Consider the following 19,656-nt stretch of genomic DNA (forward strand, 5'->3'; position numbering starts at 1 on the left):
ATTTTCTATGGGATTTTTTTCGGTTTTCCAAATAATATTGGAAAAGTATTAAAAATAAAATAAACTATTAAATTTTTCGTTGAAAATTATTATTATTTTTTTAACTATTCCAGTTTTTGTATAAAATTTGTCTTTTTTAGTTGCAAAATCAAGTAATTTGTCGAAAGTTTAATTGATTTATTAAAAAAAATTTGTTTTTTATGAAGATTCATAATTTTTCTTGAAAATTCATCTCTTTAGTTAATAATTTTCAAGAAAATAATTTAAAATTCCTTCTTTCTTGGTTCAAAATGTAACTATTCCAGTTTTTGTTAAAAATTTATCTTTTTTTTTTGTTGGAAATTTAAATACTTGGTTGAATGTTTTTTTCTTTTTCTTTTTGATTAAAGATTTATAATTTTAGTTGAAAACTCATCTAATTAGTTGAAAATTCTCAAAAAAATAATTGAAAATTCCTTCTTTTTTTGTAGAAAATTAAAAAATTCTCTTGTTTTTTCAATTAAAAATTATATTAGTAATTAATTCAATTACTTGGTAAAAATTTTAAATACTTTGATAAAATGCATTTTTTTAAATTTTACTTTCTATGGAATTTTGTCAGTTTTTAAAAATAATATTGCAAAATTATTAAAAATGAATTTTAATGTCGATTTAAATCGTCTTTTTGGGATGAAAATTAAATTATTTTGGTAGAAAATTCAACTCATTGGTTGACAATTCACATTTTCGTTTTGAAAATTTTGTTGTCTCTTTATAAAATTTATTTATTTTTTATTTAACCATTCTCTTTTTTTTATTGAAAATTATTATTTTTCAATCGAAAATACATTTAATTCAAAATTACATTAATAATTAATTCAATTTCTTGGTAAAAAGTTGAAATACTTTGATAAAATTCTTTTCTTTTTATTTAAAATAATTTACTTTCTATGTAATTTTTTCAGTTTTCTAAAATAATATTGGAAAAGTATTAAAAAAGAAGTTCAATGTCGATTTAAACTATTATTTTTTAGTCAATTTTTTTTTAATTCGCCTTTTTGGGTTGAAAATTCTGATTTCTTATTGATTGACAATTTTTTCTTGATTCAAAATTAAACTGCTTCGTTTGAAACTGGGTTTTTGATCGAATTCAACTGTTTTTAATTACAAAATTTAAAGTGTTTCTGTTAGTAATATCAAGTATTATATTTTTCCTCGAAGATTAATTTTTTTCGTTAAAAATGTACCTATTGCAGTGTTTGTTAAAAATTTATTTTTTTTTGTTGGAAATTCAACTACTTGGTTGAATGTTTAACTGCTTTATTAAAAATGTTGTTTCTTTTTCTTATCTTTTTGGTTGAAGATACATAATTTTAGTTGAATATTTCATCTCTTTAGTTGAAAATTTGCAACAAAATAATTTAAAATTTCTTCCTTTTTGTTGGAAATTAATGTTTTTTTATTTCAAAATTAATTTAGTTCTAAATTAAATAATTAACTTTTTTAAATGAAAATTGAACTATTTCAGTTTTGGTAAAAAAATTATCTTCAGTTGAAAATTCATTTTTTTAGTCGAAACTTCATCTTTCTATTTAAAAATGTAATTATTTGATTAAAATAATTAGGTTACTTAATTTAATTATTAATTAAAATAATAATTAATTTATCTAAAAATTAAAATAGTTGTATTTATAGTTTTATTGTAAATTGATACTTTTTGGTTGAAAAATCAAAATTTTTTGTTGAAAATACGTTTTTTTTCGGGTGAAAATGAACATTTTAAAATAAAAATTTTACTATTTCAGTTTTGGTAGAAAATATACATTTTTAGTTGAAAATTCGTCTTTGCCTTTGAAATTCATCTCTTTTAGTCGAAATTTCATCATTTTTTAGTTGAAAATTTAACTATTTCATTTAAAATTCCTTATTTTTGATTATTTATAGTTTTATTGAAAATTGATCCTTTTTGGTTGAAAAATCAACTTTTTTTGTTGAAAATGCGTCTTTTTGGATTTAAAATTCAACTATTGATTGAAAGTGCATCTTTTCTTTTGCTGAAAATTCATCCATTATGTAGAAAATTTAACAATTTATATCAAATATTATATTTTTTATTGAGAGTTTATGTATTTTTTGGGCTGAAAATTCAATTATTTAGTCAAAAGTTGAATAAATTTATTAAAATTTAATATTTTTGTTTAAATTTTTGGTAGAAAATGGATTTTTTTAGTTGAAAATTCGTCTTTCTATTTTTAAAATTCATCTCTTTTAGTCGAAAATTCATCTTTTTTGGTTAAAAATGCAAAAATTTAATTATATTCTTGAAAATTTGTTATATTTTCGGTTAAAAATTAAATTAATTAACTAGAAATTTAATTACTTCATTTGTGGTTGAAAAATAACTTTTTTTAGTTTAAAATTCAACTACTCGATTGGAAATTCGTCTGTTTGGCTGTATTCAACTGTTTTTATTAATTTTTTTTTAATCAGTAGTATCATCAAATATTACATTTTTTATTAAAAATTAATTTTGTTCTTGAAAATTTAATTATTCCATTTTTGTTTCGAAATTTCTCTTTTTTAGTTAAAAATTAAACTACTTGGTTGAATGTTTAAATATTTAGTTAAAAATAGATTTAAAAAATTAAATTTTTATCATTTTTGAGTTGAAAATTAAACATTCCGTTTTTGAAAATATTTACATTTTTCGTTGAGATTTTTTTTTTTAATTTAACTACTTCGTAAAAATTTGATATACAATTTTGAAATTGAATATTTTTTACTAAAGATTCATATCTTTGGTTGAAATTTCGTATCTTTTCTTGTTAAAAATGCAACTATTTAATTAAAAATTTAATTATTTTAATGAAAATTCAATATTTCTACTAAAAATTTATCCTTTTTGTTTGAAAAACCAACTGGTTTTTTTTTTTAATTTGACATTTTGAGTTTAAAATTCAACTTGCTGAAAATATTTCTTGGTTGAAACATCAACCATTATATTTTTTATTGAGAGTTTATGTATTTTTTGGGCTGAAAATTCAATTATTTAGTCAAAAGTTAAATAAATTAATTAAGATTTAATATTTTTGTTTGAAGTTTTGGTAGAAAATGTTATTTTTTAGATGAAAATTCGTCTTTCTGTTTTTAAAATTCATCTCTTTTAGTCGAAATTTCATCTTTTTTAGTTAAAAATAAAACAATTTAATTAAAATTATCTGTTTTAATTAACGATTTGACTATATTCTTGAAAATTTGTTCTATTTTCGGTTAAAAATTAATTTTATTAACTAAAAATTTAATTACTTTATTTGTGGTAGAAAAATAACATTTTTTTTTGTTCAAAATTCAACTATTTGATTGAAAATTCAACTTTTTAGCTGAATTCAACATTTTTTAATTAACATTTTATTTGAAAATGGAATTTTTTTGAGGAAAATTGATCAATTTAGTTAAAACTTTATTTCCTGCATGATTAGAAAATCTTTCTTGGCTGAAATATCAACCACTATATTTTTTATTGAGAGTTTATGTGTTTTTTTGAGCTGAAAATTCATTTATTTAGTCAAAAGTTGAATAACTTTATTAAAATTTAATATTTTTGTTTGAAGTTTTGGTAAAAAATGGATTTTTTTAGGCGAAAATTTTTAATTGAAAATTAATTTTGTTGTTGAAAATTTAACTATTACATTTTGGTTTCAAAATTTCTCTTATTTAGATGAAAATCTAACTACTTGGTTTAATGTTAAACTATTTTTTTTAAAATTGATCTTTTTAAATCAAATTTTCATAATTTTTTAGTTGAAAATTTAACTACCTTATTGAAAATTCCTCACTTTTGCATAACAAATTTAACTATTTTGTTGAAAAATTCATTTTTTAAACTCAACTGTTATTTATCTAAAATGAAAATAGTTGTATTTATATTTTTATTGAAATTTGATCCTTTTTGGTTGAAAAATCAACATTTTTTTGTTGAAAATGCGTCATTTTGGTTTTAAAATTCAATTATTACATTTTTGTTTCAAAATTTCTCTTATTTAGTTGAAAATCAAACTACTTGGTTTAATGTTAAACTATTTTTTTTAAAATTGATCTTTTTAAATCAAATTTTCATAATTTTTTAGTTGAAAATTTAACTACCTTATTGAAAATTCCTCACTTTTGCATAACAAATTTAACTATTTTGTTGAAAAATCCATTTTTTTAAACTCAACTGTTATTTATATAAAATGAAAATAGTTGTATTTATATTTTTATTGAAATTTGATCCTTTTTGGTTGAAAAATTAACTTTTTTTTGTTGAAAATGCGTGATTTTGGTTTTAAAATTCAACTATTGGTTGAAAACGCATTTTTTTCTAAAAATTCATCCATTATGTAGAAAATTTAACAATTTAGTTGAAACTTTGTTTTCTGCATGATTAAAAAATCTTTCTTGGCTGAAATATCAACTATTATATTTTTTATTGAGAATTTATGTATTTTTTAGGGCTGAAAATTCTATTATTTAGTCAAAAGTTGAATAAATTTATTAAAATTTAATATTTTTGGTTGAATTTTTGGTAGAAAATAGATTTTTGTTGTTGAAATTTCATATCTTTTAGTTAAAAATGAAACAATTTAAATAAAATTATCTGTTTTAATTAAAGATCTGACTATATTCTTGAAGATTTGTTTTCTATACGGTTAAAAATTAATTTAATGAACTAAAAATGTAATTACTTCATTTGTGGTTAAAAAAAAAACATTTTGTTAGTTTAAAATTCAACTATTTGATTGAAAATTCGCCTTTTTTGGCTGAATTCAACTGTTTTAATTATATATTTTTTAATCTGTAGTAATATGAAAATTCCATTTTCCTTTGAAAATTAATTTTTTTGATGAAAATTTAACTATTTTGTTAAAAATATATTTTTAAAAATTAAATTTTCATCATTTTTGAGTTGAAAATTTAATTATTTTATTGAAAATTCCTTACGTTTGCTTTACAAATTGAACTATCTTTTTAAAAATTCATTTTTTTAAACTCAATTCTTATTTATCTAAAATTCAAATAGTTTTATTCATATTTTTATTGAAAATTGATCCTTTTTGGTTGAAAAATCAACTTTTTTGTGGAAAATTTAACAATTTAATTCAAATTTTGTTTTCTGCATGATTAGAAAATCTTTATTGGCTGAAATATCAACTATTATATTTTTGATTAGGAAATTTTTTTTTTGCAGAAAATTAAATTATTTGGTAAATACTTGAATTACTTTGTTCAAATTACATTTTCTTGATTAAAGATTCATCTCTTGGGTTGAAAATGTAACTATTTTGTTAAAAATTCGTTGCTTTTTTTTTGGTGCAAAATTAACATTAAAAAAAAAATTTATATTCCAGTTTTGGTAGAAAATATATTTTTTTTTTAGTTGAAAATTCGTCTTTTTGCTTTTAAAATTCATCTCTTTTAGTCGAAATTTCATCATTTTTGAAATGAAAATTTAATTATTTTATTGAAAATTCCTTATGTTTGCTTTACAAATTTAACTATTTTTTTGAAAATCTTTTTTTTTAACTCAACTCTTATTTATCTAAAATTAAAATAGTTTTATCTATATTTTTATTAAAAATTGATCCTTTTTGGTTGAAAAATCAACAATTTTTGTTGAAATTCAAATTTATTGGGTTGAAATTTCGTCTTTTTGGGTTTAAAATTCAACAATTGGTTGAAAAATCATATTTTTAATTTTAAAACTCTTTTTTTTTTGAAAATTTAACAATTTAGTTCAAACTTTATTTCCTGCAAGATTGTAAAATCTTTCTTAGTTGAAATATCAACTATTATATATTTAATTTAGAATATATTAATTTTTTTGGCTGAAAATTCAATTATTTGTTGAAAAGTTAAATAACTTTATTAAATATTAATATTTTTTATCAAAGATTCATCTCTTGTGTGGAAAATGTAACTATTTTGTTAAAAATTCGTTGTTTTTTTTTGCTTGAAAACTAACATTTTAAAATAAAAATTTTAATATTCCAGTTTTGGCAGAAAATATAAATTTTCTAGTCAAAAATTCATCTTTTTGCTTAAAAAAATTCATCTCTTTGAGACGAAATTTAATCTTTTTTTAAGTTGAGAATGCAACTATTTTCTCAAAACAAACTGTTTTAATTGAGGATTTTAATATTTTGTTGAAAATTTGTTTTTATTTATTTTTAAAAAAATTAACTTATGAAAAAAAATTTAACTATTCCAGTTTCGGTAGAAAATAGATATTTTTTAGTTAAAAATGCAACTATTTTCTTTAAACTATTTTAATTGAGGAATTCACTATTTTCTTGAAAATCAGTTGTCTTTTTTTTGCAAATTAATTCTTTAACAGAAAATTTAACTACTCGAATTTTATTTGCAAATTACATATGTTTAGTTGAAACTTGAAGAATTTTTATTAAAAAAAATGATCCATCTGCACAGTTGAAAGTGCAATATTTTTAATCAAAATGGAATTTGAATATTTTCTCGGAAGAAGTTTGAATATTAACTTGAAAAACTGAACCATGCAAAGTTATTTTAAATTAAACAAACAAAAAAAATTAAAAACGATCAAAAACTTTTTCCAAATAAACTTTTCTACATCTAAATTCTCTACTCAATAAATCCTAGAATTCATTCGAATAATTAAAACATTTAACCAGTCAATCATCGATCCCTAGATTGAAAAAAAGATGGAAAACTGATAAATAAATTCTATAGTTGAAGAGGCATCGAGTGGATCTATCAAAAGTGTGATTTTTTTTCTGCAAATAAATGAAAGAAAAGGTGGATTTCTAAGGAAAATTAGAATAAACAGGGTTTGAAAAACTTCTTTTTAAACTTTAAATTCGGAAATGGGGGCACTCACTCTTTTGAATTGGCTTCTAAACTTCGTCTGCGTAATTCTTCAATACTGTGGCCTGTTTGCTGTTCCCAGGACTGTCTTTCAGATTCGAATGCTCGTCGCTTTTCTTCCAATTCTCGAACCTGCTGTTCAAACGAACGTCGCATTTGTTCGTGCCTTCGTTGCAGCTGGAAAATTTATTTTAAAATTACTTTCTAGCCGACAAACAAGACTAATTTCTAGATTTAGCTGCAAAAAAAAACTACGAATCAGTGCAAATTTTAAAATTAGAGGTATTTTTAAGAAGAAAAGTGTTTGTTTTTTCAGCTTTAATTTATCTTACATCCACTTCGGAATCCTTGAGTTTCTGCCGCTTTTCACGAACTTTCATTTCGAAGACTTGCTCCATCTCAATTTCCATTTTCTTCATTTTATTATCGTGCTCTCGCTTTTCCTCTTCCAATTGCGCAAGCGGATTCCTGCAAACAATTGCGCATTCTTGGTCAAAGAAAGTTTTACAAAGACTTTGCAAATTTTTTCATTTTTCGATTCAGAGACAATCTCTAACTACATTAAATCCAGGCTTTACAGTGAAAATAAAGAATTGATTTCAATGCGATTTCAAAAAGTTAGAAATAAGAAAAAAGAAATTTGAATAAAAGAAATCCTATAAATTATAAAACATTAATTATTTATATTTTCTACTCAAGCAAATCTACTGTTTTTTACAGTGCATACTTTACCCAACGATTGAATCGTATTTATTAAAAAAGAGACGAAAAACATTCCCTTCATACACATTTATTTAAGAAAAATAGTAAACTTATTCATTGAAGCAGAAAAAAATAGATAAACTGATTTAAATTTGGCGCCAAAATCAAAGTGCCACACATAAACATAACCTCCAAAACCGCTGTCATTCTGGCGGGAAATTTAAATACTGAAATTTTCTTTTTTCGGCTCAAAAAGTTCAAGCACTATCCAAAATTTTAAACGGCATTCGATAAATCTCGATATTTCGAGTAACAAAGACATTTTGAATTTTCTACGAGAAAAACAGCAACTAGTGAAAACTTGTGCACACAAAACTGTATTACAAGTTGAGAAAAAAAAAAAACTTCAGCCTCAGAAAAGGACTTACCACACCATCATGAAACTGTTCATCACTCCTGGGGTGCACAAACTGACCAATAAGAAATCATCATTAAAATTTAAAATTTAGGAGAATTTGAAAGAATTTCAGAGAATTTAAAAATTTATTATTTTTAACAATATTTTTATTGTTCAGGCTATACCAACGGTTTAAAATAAATTATTTTCTAGCTCGGACATATTCAGAAATTACAGTGTTTCATATACAAATTTAAAATTTGCAAATGTATTAATTTATTTCACAAAAAAAAAGTTATTTCTACTTTAAAAGATAACTCTTTAACAACATATTGGAATTTTCAACAAAATAATTGAATTTTTAACATAATAGTTGAATATTCAAACTACAAAGACAAATTGCCAACGAAAAAGTGTCATAGTTTATGTTTTAATCAAAAAAGAATAAAATTTATACAATAAAGGAAAAGAATTTTAAAACCAAAAAAACCAATTTCCAACAAATAAAGATTTTTCATTCAAAAAATAAATAAAAGTTTATCTAAATTATTGAACCTTCAAATCAGAAGACAAATTTTCTTTACAAAAATTCAAATTTTCAAACAAAAAATATGACTGTTCAACAAAAAAATCATTTTTTAACAAAAAAGAAATGCGAATTTTTAACTCAAAAATATCAATCTTAAAAAATGGAAAAGTTCTATTTTATGTTCAAAATTAATTCTAAAGAAACAAAAAAAAGAAGTATTTTCCACTAAACAGTTATATTTTCAACTAGACTTCAATAAAAAAAATTCAGAATGTTTCAGATTAATTTATAACAAGATAATTAAACTTTTAACCAACCAGATAATTTTTCAACTTAAAATATAAATCTTTAACAAAAAAAAGTGATTTCATAGCAAAACTGTGAATTTTTGTAACAAAAAAATAAGTTTCTACAAAAAAAAATTGAATTTTCAATTCAAAAAGACGAATTTTTAACCAAAAAAGGAGGACTTTTTAACAAAATTTTTGATTTCTATAGCAAATAGTTGCGTTTTTATCAAAAAATATTAAATTTATCTTAAAGTAGACAAATTTTTTATTACAAAAAAAGTTGAGTTTTCATCCAAAAAAGATTCCAGTTAACTCAGTAACATCAAAATTGAATTTTTGTAACAAAAAAAATAATAAATTTCTACGAAAAAAATTAAATTTTCAATCCAAAAAGACGAATTTTTCAACCAAAAAGGATGAATTTTGAACAAAATAGTTCAATTCTCTACCAAATGGTTGGATTTTTATCTAAAAAAATATCAATTTTGTACTAAAACATGTGAATTTGTTGCTTATATTTTTAATTTAAAGAATATTTAAATGCTTTCTTAAAGACTTGAAAAAATAAAAAATAAAAGCCTTTTATGTTGAAAATTTTGGATAAAAAACATTTTTATTTGATAAATAAATTTTTTAAATTTATCTGCACTTTAAGTGATAAAAAATTAACAAAAACGATTTGAAAAAAAAGGATTTTAAACCAGTTCAAAATTTAAGAAATTTCAGATTTTAAATTGAAAAATTAAACGTTTACAATTTAAAAGTATTAGTCATTAAACAAATGACTATTTTCAACTTTCAAAAGACTTTATAATAATATATTCTTAATTAAAGGATTTAATTAAATTTAAAATATTCTTTCAGTCTAAAATATTCAATGTATAACCCATTCAATTTGAAATTTTTAATTAAAAAAAAAGATTAATTATTGAATATATAATATATTTAAAAGTAAAGAATCTTTAACTGAATTGTTTGGCATAGAAAACCTGGAATCGTTAAAATTTCGAAGAGCCTTTAAACTTTAAGCCTTACAATTTAAATTGTTGTGTTTGAAAAATGCTTAATTTGCAAGTGAATTTTTGAAATTTTGATGTATAATTGACAAATAAACATTTATAGAAAAAATTTGAGTAATTTTAAGAGACATTTAAGAGTTTTCAAAATATTAAAAATTATTCTCCAAATTTTAGAAAGATTTCTTAAAATCTTCTAGAATCTTTTTTGAAAATTTTGTTTAGATCTTTGAAAAACTTTTAAAATATTTTCTCACGATAATTTTTTAACATGAAAAGTTATTTTTAATTTTCCTAGGCATTTTAAGAAAATGTTTTTATTTTTTTGAAGCCTTTCACAATTCTGAGAAAGAATCGATTTTTTTTGTTTAAAATTATTTCAAGTTTTACATTAATTTTGAATCTTTTTAAAACTTCTGCATATCTCTTAAAATTACTCAAATTTCGCCTACAAATAATAAATGTTCAATTGTTATTTATACATCCAAATAGTAACGAAATTTTCTGAAAATTGTAGAAAAAATTCAATTAATTTTGACAGATATTTAGAAGCTCTGAAAAAAATTTTAATTTAAAAAAACTTCTAGATTTCTCAAGATTTTAAAATAAAATTTTTAAGCTTTCCAAGGATTTTTAAACTAATTAAAAAGAAAATAATTGAATTTCTAATTTAAGAAGTGCTCAGTTAAAATATTTCAATTCATTTTTCAACACCAAAATATAAATTTTAAACAAAAAGTAAATTTTCTACAAAAAAGTTGCAGTTTTACCCAACAAAAATGAAATTACAAACTAAATAAATATTTCCCCCAAAAAAGTCGAATTTTCAACTAAAAAATATTAATCTTAAAAAATTGAAAAGTGACATTTTCTGTTAAGAAATTAATTTTAAAACAAAAAAAGCATTTTCGACTAAACAGTTACATTTTCAATCAGACATAAGCCTTCAAGAAAATAAATTGTTAACAATGTAGTTTAACTTTTATCTAAGTAGTTGAATTTTCAACAGAATAATTAAACTTTCAACCAAAGCGATGAATTTTCAGCGTAAAATATAAATTTGTACCAAAAAAGTGATTTGTTAACAAAGTGAGTCAAACAAAGAAGAATTATTTTTAACCAAATTTTAAATCAAAAAGATAAATTTTCAAAAAAAATTTGAATTATCTATTGAATAAGATTTCAGTCCAGTTTTCACAATTAAAATATCAATTTTTAAATAAGAAATAATTCTCTATGAAAAAAATTGAATTCTCAATCCAAAAAGACGAATATTTAGCCAAAAAAATAAGAATTTTTTACAAAATTGTTGAATTTTAACCAAATAGTTGTATTTCTTTCCACAAAATATTAAATTTTGTACGAAAACAGATGAATTTGTAATATGAGTGTCAAATTATTTTATAAATGGAACTATCATCCAGAAATGATTTTAGTAAAATTTCAAGAAAATAGTAGAATTTTCAACCAAAAAGTATGACTTTTAAAAAAAAAATTAATTTTCAACCAAACAGTTGCATTTTTATCCAAAAAAGATGACATTTTTCTTCAAACAGATGGATTTTTAATGAAATAAATAGAACAACGAATTTTAAAATCAAAAAGACAAGCTTTCAAAAGAAAATACTTGAATTTTCAACCGAAAAGTAGCATTTTTAATCAAGAAATATTACATTTCTCCGAAAACAGATGAATTGAACAAAAAAAAGTTTTAAAAAATATTTCAATTTTAATCCAAAGAAGATTCCAGTTCACTTTTTAACACCAAAATAAGAATGGTTAACAATTTATAAACAAAATTGATGTATTTTAAAAGAAAATTATAAAATTTTCAACCAAATAATAAAATTGATAACTAAAAGGATAATCTTCAGAAGAAAGTTGTTTCGAAACTTCAATATTCTAATCTAAAAATATTAACGCTTTTAACTAGTTCTGTTTTCGAAATTTTAATAATAAATTATTCAGATTCGAGATTCTTGAATTCAATATAAAATTATTCAATTTTAAACGCTTGGATTAGAATTAAATGATACAGTTTCAACTACTTTCTAATAAAATTGTCCATTAAAAAAAAAATTAGAATCTGAAATTTTTCAATTTGGAACGAACGCTTTTAATTAGAAATAATACAATTTTTTTTAAATGTATGAAATAAATTGAATTTGTCCTACAAAGTCTAGAAAATCCGGCGAATTGAAAAAAATTTCGTTTAGGGACTACTGAAAAATCCCGAAAAATAAAAATACCGAATTGCAAATTTTCCAAATATTAAAATTCGCTCATAATAAAATTGCCGAAAAATAAAAATATTGAATTGGAAAATTCCCGAATAATAAAAAACCCGGATTATAAAATTCCCGAATAATAAAATTCACGACAGTTTATAATATTGCTGAATAGGAAAATTGCCGAATAATAAAGTTCCCTACAAAAAATTGGCGAATCATAAAATATCCGAATTAGAATATTTCTGAATTGTAAGGTACGGCTGAAAAATTGCGAAAAATAAAATTAAAGATGCTCTAAAATTTCCGAATTAGAAAATTCGCGAATAAAAAAATTCCCGAACAATTAAATTCCTGGCGGAAAATTTCCGAATTTTAAAATATCCAAATTGAAAAATTCCCAAAATTAAAAAATGGCAATTTTTTGTAAGCAATTTTTATTGATTACAAATACAATAATGAAATATTATTTTTACAAGTTATTTCTAATGTTTAATTTTGGGAATCTTACAATTCAGAAATGTTTCAATTCGGATATTTTACAATTCGCCAATTTTTTGTAGGGAATTTTATGATTCGGGAATTTTCCATTTCTGGAATTTTATAATTCGGGATTTTTATTATTCGAGAATTTCATTATTCGGGAATTTTCCAATTCGTTAATGTTATTGGGACGCCTGAAAAATCCCGAAAAATAAAATTCCCGACATTATAAAATTCACGAATTGGAAAATTCGCAAATAATAAAATTTCCGAAAAATAAAAATACCGAATTGGAAAATTTCCGAAAATTAAAATTCTCGAATAATAAAATTCCCGAATTGGAAAATTTCGGAATAATAATATTCACGACAATTTATAATATTACCGAATTGGAAAATTCCCGAATAATGAAATTCCCCACAGAAAATTGACGAATTATAAAAAATCCGAGTTGTGAAATTCCCGAATTTAAACAATTTTTCATAAATATGTTTGTAGGGAATTTTATTATTCAGGAATTTTCCAATCCAGTAATATTATAAACTGTCGTGAATTTTATTATTCGGGAATTTTCTATTTTGGGAATTTTATAATCCGTGTTTTTTATTATTCGGGACTTTTCCAATTCAATATTTAAATTTTTCGGCAATTTTATTATTAGCGAATTTTAATATTCGAAAATTTTCCAATTCGGTATTTGTATTTTTCGGCAATTTTACTATTCGGGAATTTTACAGTGTCGCAAATTTTATTTTTCGGGATTTTTCAGTAGTGCCTTCCTTTAAATTTGGATGCCCTAAACCTAATTTAAAACAAAATGCAGATTTTGGCAGATTTCAAAGAAAAAATTTAGACGCTTTTTAAGAAATTTTGAAAGGCTCCAAACCAATAAAAACATTTTTTTTTAATTCCTAGGAAAATTGAAAAAAATTTCATTTTGAAATAATATTTTAACAGAATATTTATAAAAAGATTTTAAGAGATTTCCAGAATTGTAAAATAAGAACCTGGAAGATTGTAAAGATTTTTTTCTTTTTAAACTTGTTAAAAGTTTAAAAGCTTTTTGAAATGTTAACAATTCAAAGCTTTTTATGTGAAAAAATTTTAATTAAATTAAAATTAATTTAATAAAAGCTTTAGTCGCACTTTTACATTTTTTTTAATGATTAAGACTTTCAAATTGAAAATACATGAATTTTTAACTAAAAAAGATCAATTTTCAAACAAACAAAAATTAATTTTATACTTATATAATGAATCTTCAACCAAACAGATTAATTTTCTATCAAGGAAGTCGAATTTTCAACTAAAAATAAGGTAAATTTTGTATTTTAAACCAAAGGTGAATAGTACATTTATTTAGTAAAAAATTAATTTTTAATCGAAAATGAAAAATTTTCAACAAAATTATTTCGAGAGAATGAAATAAATTTCGTGATATTACTGGGAAAATTTAAAGTAATTTTGTATTCCAAAAAATAAATTTTAAGAGAAAATTTAGAACAAATTCGAAATTTTTAAAATTCTTTCCAGAAAAAAATTTACAATGATTTCGAAATATTTTAAACTATTTCTTAAAATTTCGAAAAATAAAATGGATGGTTTTAAAGACATATTTTTCAATTAGCAAGATTACAAAGTATTATCAAAAATTCTGCCAAGTTTAAGAGACATTTAGAAGTTTTAAAAGGATTCAAAATTACTAAAATCTTCAAGAATTTTTTAAGAGGTTCGATAAAATATGCATTATATATTATTTGGAAATAAAAAATTTGAAGCTTCAATTTTTTATCGTAGTTATTTAGTTTGATAAATTATTTTTTAAAATTTGAAAATGCTTCAAAAAACGTTTGCTAAGCGTTTTTTTCTTACTTTTATATAATTTATATATTTTTTATTTTGAAAAATTAATTTCAAAAGAATATTTGAAAACATTTAAAAAGATTACAAAATATTTCTAAAATCGTCACAATTGATTCTAGGAGATTTTAAGGCAAGTATTTTAATTTTTTAGAATTTAAAAAAAAATGTAAGAATTCGAAGAATTTTAATAGAAGCTTTGCATGTTTTTAAAATGGTTAAATTTCAAAAGTTAAAACAAAAATTTGTAAAAAAAAACAAAATTTCAACAAATTAATTAAGTTTTAACTGAAATAATAAAATTTTTATTGAAGAAAATTAATTTTCAGACAAAGAAAAAAAAATTTCAAACAAAATACCTTATTTAGCAACCAAGGAGATGAATTTCGAATGAAAATTATGAATCTTCAACCAGAAAAATAACAGGGTTTAACTTTGAACTGAGTAATTAAATTTTTATTACACAAAAGTTAATATTCTAGAAGGAAAAATGTAGTATTTTATATTTCAACCAAAAAAAGATTTTAACTTTTAATTAAAAACAGTTGAATTGAAAAAAAGACAACTTAGAACATGATGAATTTTGAAACATGATAAATGAGGAATTTTCAACGATATAATTCAATTTTAAACTAAAAAATATAAATTAAAAAAAATCTCTATTGAATCTTGAAGAACAAAGATGAATTTTTAACCCAATAGATGATTTATCAACTAAGAAGATGAAATTTTGAACAACAAGATGAATTTGAACGAAAATTATGAATTTTATCAAAAAAAAATGAATTTTTAACAAATTGACTGAGCTTCTAACCAAAAAGATAAACGTGTTATCAAAAAAGCGAAATATTTAACAAAATGAATGAATTTGCAACCAGAAAGATAAATTTTCTACTCAAAAAGACACATTTTCAACAAAAATTATGAATTTTTAACCAAATAGTTGAATTTTTAACTCTAAAGAAGAATTTCCAATTTAAAAAATTAATTTTCTATCAAAAAAGACCAATTTTCAATCAAAAAGATGATTTTTCAACCCCGTGGATTGATTTTCTACAAAAAAATAACTCTTGGCCAAATAAACTCATTTTCAATCCAATCGTTTTTTTTTTCGATTAAATTTTCAACTAAAAAAGATAATTTTTGAACCAAAAAGCGAATAGACTAAGGATATTAATTTTATACGAAAAAAGACGAATTTTTAACCAAAAGGGTGAATTTTCAATCGTGAACATTATTTTTCTACAAAATACATGAATTTTTAACTAAAAAGTAGAATTTATAACCAAAAAGATAAATTTTCAGCCAAACAGATTAATTTTCTACCAGAAAAAGACGAATTTTCAACAAAAAATATGATTTTTCAACCAAAAAGTGAATACGTTAATTTTTAATTGTCGAAATTATTTTTAACCAACAAACGAAGAATTTACAACAAAATAGTTGCTTTTTTTATGTATATATTAAATCAAACATAGAATAGTTAAAATTTCAGTTAAAAAAATGTTTTCAAACAAGATTAATTTTTAACAAAATAAATTAATTTCTACCCAAAAATATAATTTTTTAATAAAAATTATGAATATTTCACCCAAGAAAATGAATTTTCAACTACGAACATTAATCTTTTACTAAAAAAAATTAAGTTTGGACAAAACACATCAATTTTTAACTAAACAATTGAATTTTCAACTACAAAAGGTCGCTTTTCAACCAAATGTCGAATAATTAAATTTACATAAAAAAAGTTCAATAAAACAAAGAACGAGTTTTAAACAAAATATTGTAACCAAGAAAATTAATTTTCTACCAAAAACACTAATTCTAACAAAATAGAAGAATGTTTTGCTAAAAAAGATCAATTTTGAACTAAAAATGGAACAGTCAAATTTATCTAACAAATCTAACTTTTAAACACACAATAAAATAGTTCTTTTTTCTCAATATTTCTATTTTCATATATTTCATAAAGTTCTGATATATTTATATTTAATTTTATCTTCTTCCTCATTTTATTCTTCAAAATTATAAATTCATTGTAAAAAGCGGCCACCCTGTTTTCAGAATATTTGAAGGGATTTCTAAAAGTTTCGAGAGATTTGATAAATTTCAAAGGATTTCAAAATATTATAAAAAGGTTTAGGATATTTTACAAGATTCCAATTTTTTTTCATAGAAGATTTTAAAAATTTAAGCAATTCCAAAGGAATTTGAAGAGACATTAAAGATTTCAAGATGTAGATAATTTCAGCGAATTTTTAGGAATTTTACAAAATTGAAGGGATTTAAAAAACTTCAAAAGATTCAAAAAAATATAGTATATTTTAAAATATTCCGAAGAATTTCCTGAAATTTTAGAGAATTTTGTAGGATGATTGAAAATTCAACTATTAGATTAAAATTTGATTTTGCTTTGTTCAAATTTAATATTTTTGATTAAAGATTTATCTCTTCAATTAAAAATGTAACTATTTTGTTAAAAATTAATTCTTTTCGGTTAAAAATTAATTTTTTTAGTTTTTTAAGATATTTATGAAATTTCACAATATTTGAGGGTTTCTTGATAAGCTTTTAAGAGACTGAAAAATTTCTGAGGAACTTCCAATGATTTCGCAAGAAATTTATAAGATCTGAAAGATTTCGAAGAATTTAGGGATTTTTTTAACGGTATTTACAAAGTATTTAAAAAAATTGTAGCCTTTTTCAGTGATTTCAGAAAATTTCAACAGAGTTCGAGCACTTTTAATAGATTTCACTTAACTTAAAATTTGTATGGATTTCAAAGATATAAAAAAAAATTAGGGCTATTTAAAAAAATTCCAAGAAATTTCAGTATATTAAAAAAATTTTACATTTTACGTAATAATTAATTTTTTTTTTTATTTGAGAATGGAGCTATTCCAATTTGGATTCAAAAATTCTCTTTTTCAGTTAAAAAATTCATATCTCTAGTAGAAAATTTCACTATTTTCTTGAAAATTACTTCTTTTTTTGGTTGAAAATTTAGCCTTTTTCGTTGAAAGTTGAACTACTAGGTTTAACGTTGAAATATTTGGTTAACAAATCATTTAATTCGTAGAAAATTCATCATTTAAGTTGAAAATTGATCTTTTTGGTTACAAATTTAAGAAATTTCTTGGAAATGCATTAAAATTTTTTTTCGATTTTCTAGGGCATTTACAAAATTTTATGGAATTTTACAATATTTGAGGAATTTATAGGATTTCAGAAGAAATTAAAAGACTTGTTGAAAATTTGTTTTTTTTTTTTGTGTGTGAAAATTCATCTTCTTGTGTAGAAAATTAACTTTTTCTAGTTAAAAATCAAACTGTTTGATTGCTCATTTTAGCATTTTGATGAAACTTCAACAATTTAATTACAAATTTTTTTTTTTAGTTGAAAATTCATCTTTTTGGGTTGAAATTTCAATTCTTTTGGTAGAAAATCTAACTACTGTTTGGAAATTCATATTTTATTTTGAAAATTCAACAATTAGGTTGAAATTTTGTTTTCTTCTCGATTAAAAAATCTTTCTTGATTGAAAATTCAACTATCGGTCTAAAAATTTGTTTTTTGGTGGAATTCGACTATTACATTTTTCGTTCAAAATTTAGCTATTCCAATTTTGTTTCAAAATTTATATATTTTTATTTGAACATTTTAGTTAAAACTTTTTTTTTGGTTATAAATATAACTAAAATTTAACTTATTACATTTTTGGTTAAAAATTGCAATATTTTCTTTAAAAATATATTATTTTTGTAGACAAATTCTTTTTATTTTGTCGAATTATTGATCTAAAATTAAAATAATTTTTGGTAGAAACATCAAAAATTACATTTTTTAAAAATTTATTTTGTTGTTGAAAAGTTAACTATTTTGTTGAAAATTATCGGTTTTGGTTGAGGCTTTCACTATTTTGTTCAAACCATGTTCTTTTTTTTTTCTCAGAAACTTATTTTTTCCAACTAAAAATTTAGCTACACGATTTTTGGCATAAAGATAATATTCTTAAATTCAAAATTCAACTATTTCATGGGATATTCATGTGTTTTGTTGAAAAATGGACTTTTTTTGTAAAAAATTAATTTTTTCGGTGGAAAATTATGTCATTCAAGTTAAAAATTAAATTATTTGGTTACAAATTTTATCTATTTTTTTTGAGATTTTATAGACACATTTGATAAATTTCAAGGGATTTTTAATGGGAAGATTTGAAAGAATTTTAAGGGATTTTATGAATTTAAAAAAAATGTCTAGAAAATTTTACGGAATTGATAAAATGAAATGAAATTTCAAAGGACTTTTAAGTATTTTACGGATTTTTATTGGGACTGAGAGGATTTCAAAGTATTTCTAAAAATTTTACTCGATTACAGGGATTTAAAATTTTTAAAAGGACTTTAGCGTTCACTGAAAAATCCAGACTGGCAGAATTCTCGAATAATAAAATTATCAACAGAAGTTTGCTGAATTATAAAATATCCTTTACTAAAAAAAATCCCAAAATTAAAAAAAAAAAAAATCTAATTTAAACGATAAAAATTGATTTTATTACATTATATTTACAAATTTAAAAATACAATAATGAAATATTTTGAGAAAAAAATGTGCGTTTTTCTTTATCTTGATTATTAAAGAAAAAAATTGAAAATTCAACAATTCGTTTGAAAATTCGTTTTTTGCTTGAAGTCCACTTTTTAAAATTAAAATTAAAAATGTTTTTGCAATGCCTGTCATTAAAATATTAGTTATTGTATTTTTAATACAAAAAATAATAGCATCGGGAATTTTATTATTCAGGAATTTAAAAATTCGGTAATATTACTAAATGTTCGGGAATTTTCCAATCAGGAATTTTTGACTTCGACAATTTTGTAACTTCTGGAATTTTCTAGTTTTCATATTTTTAATATTTTCTTTTTCGGAAATTGTACAGTGTCGAGATTTAAAAAATATTTGCCCTAATATTTGAGGGATTTCTGGGATTTCAAAATAAATTAAAAGATTCCTTAGAATTATAAGGAATTTTGATAGATTTCAAAGGATCTGAATTTTGCAATTAGGAATTTTTGTATTTGGACAATTTTGTAACTTCTGGAATTTTCTAGTTTTCATATTTTCTATTTTTAATATTTTCTTTTTTGGAAATTGTACAATGTCGAGATTTAAAAAATATTTTCCCCAATATTTGAGGGATTTCTGGGATTTGAATTTTGCAATAAGGAATTTTTGTATTTCGACAATTTTGTAACTTCTGGAATTTTCTAGTTTTCATATTTTCTATTTTTAA

General features: G+C 21.4%; 1 protein-coding gene across 7 annotated transcripts in view; it reads right to left on the reverse strand.

Annotated features, from left to right (window-relative positions):
- The window catches only part of LOC117172501 (septin-7), a 178,067-nt gene that overhangs the window by 16,840 nt on the left and 141,571 nt on the right, over nucleotides 1-19,656 (reverse strand). For all 7 annotated transcript variants that reach the window (XM_033360504.1, XM_033360506.1, XM_033360508.1 and 4 more), the window contains 2 exons: nucleotides 7,191-7,326; nucleotides 6,872-7,035 (listed from right to left, as the gene is read on the reverse strand). In XM_033360504.1, coding sequence (XP_033216395.1) covers nucleotides 6,872-7,035; nucleotides 7,191-7,326 — 300 coding nt within the window. The remainder of the gene's footprint in view (nucleotides 1-6,871; nucleotides 7,036-7,190; nucleotides 7,327-19,656) is intronic.

Source organism: Belonocnema kinseyi, chromosome 5 (assembly GCF_010883055.1).
Source record: "Belonocnema kinseyi isolate 2016_QV_RU_SX_M_011 chromosome 5, B_treatae_v1, whole genome shotgun sequence".
Lineage (NCBI taxonomy): Eukaryota > Metazoa > Arthropoda > Insecta > Hymenoptera > Cynipidae > Belonocnema > Belonocnema kinseyi.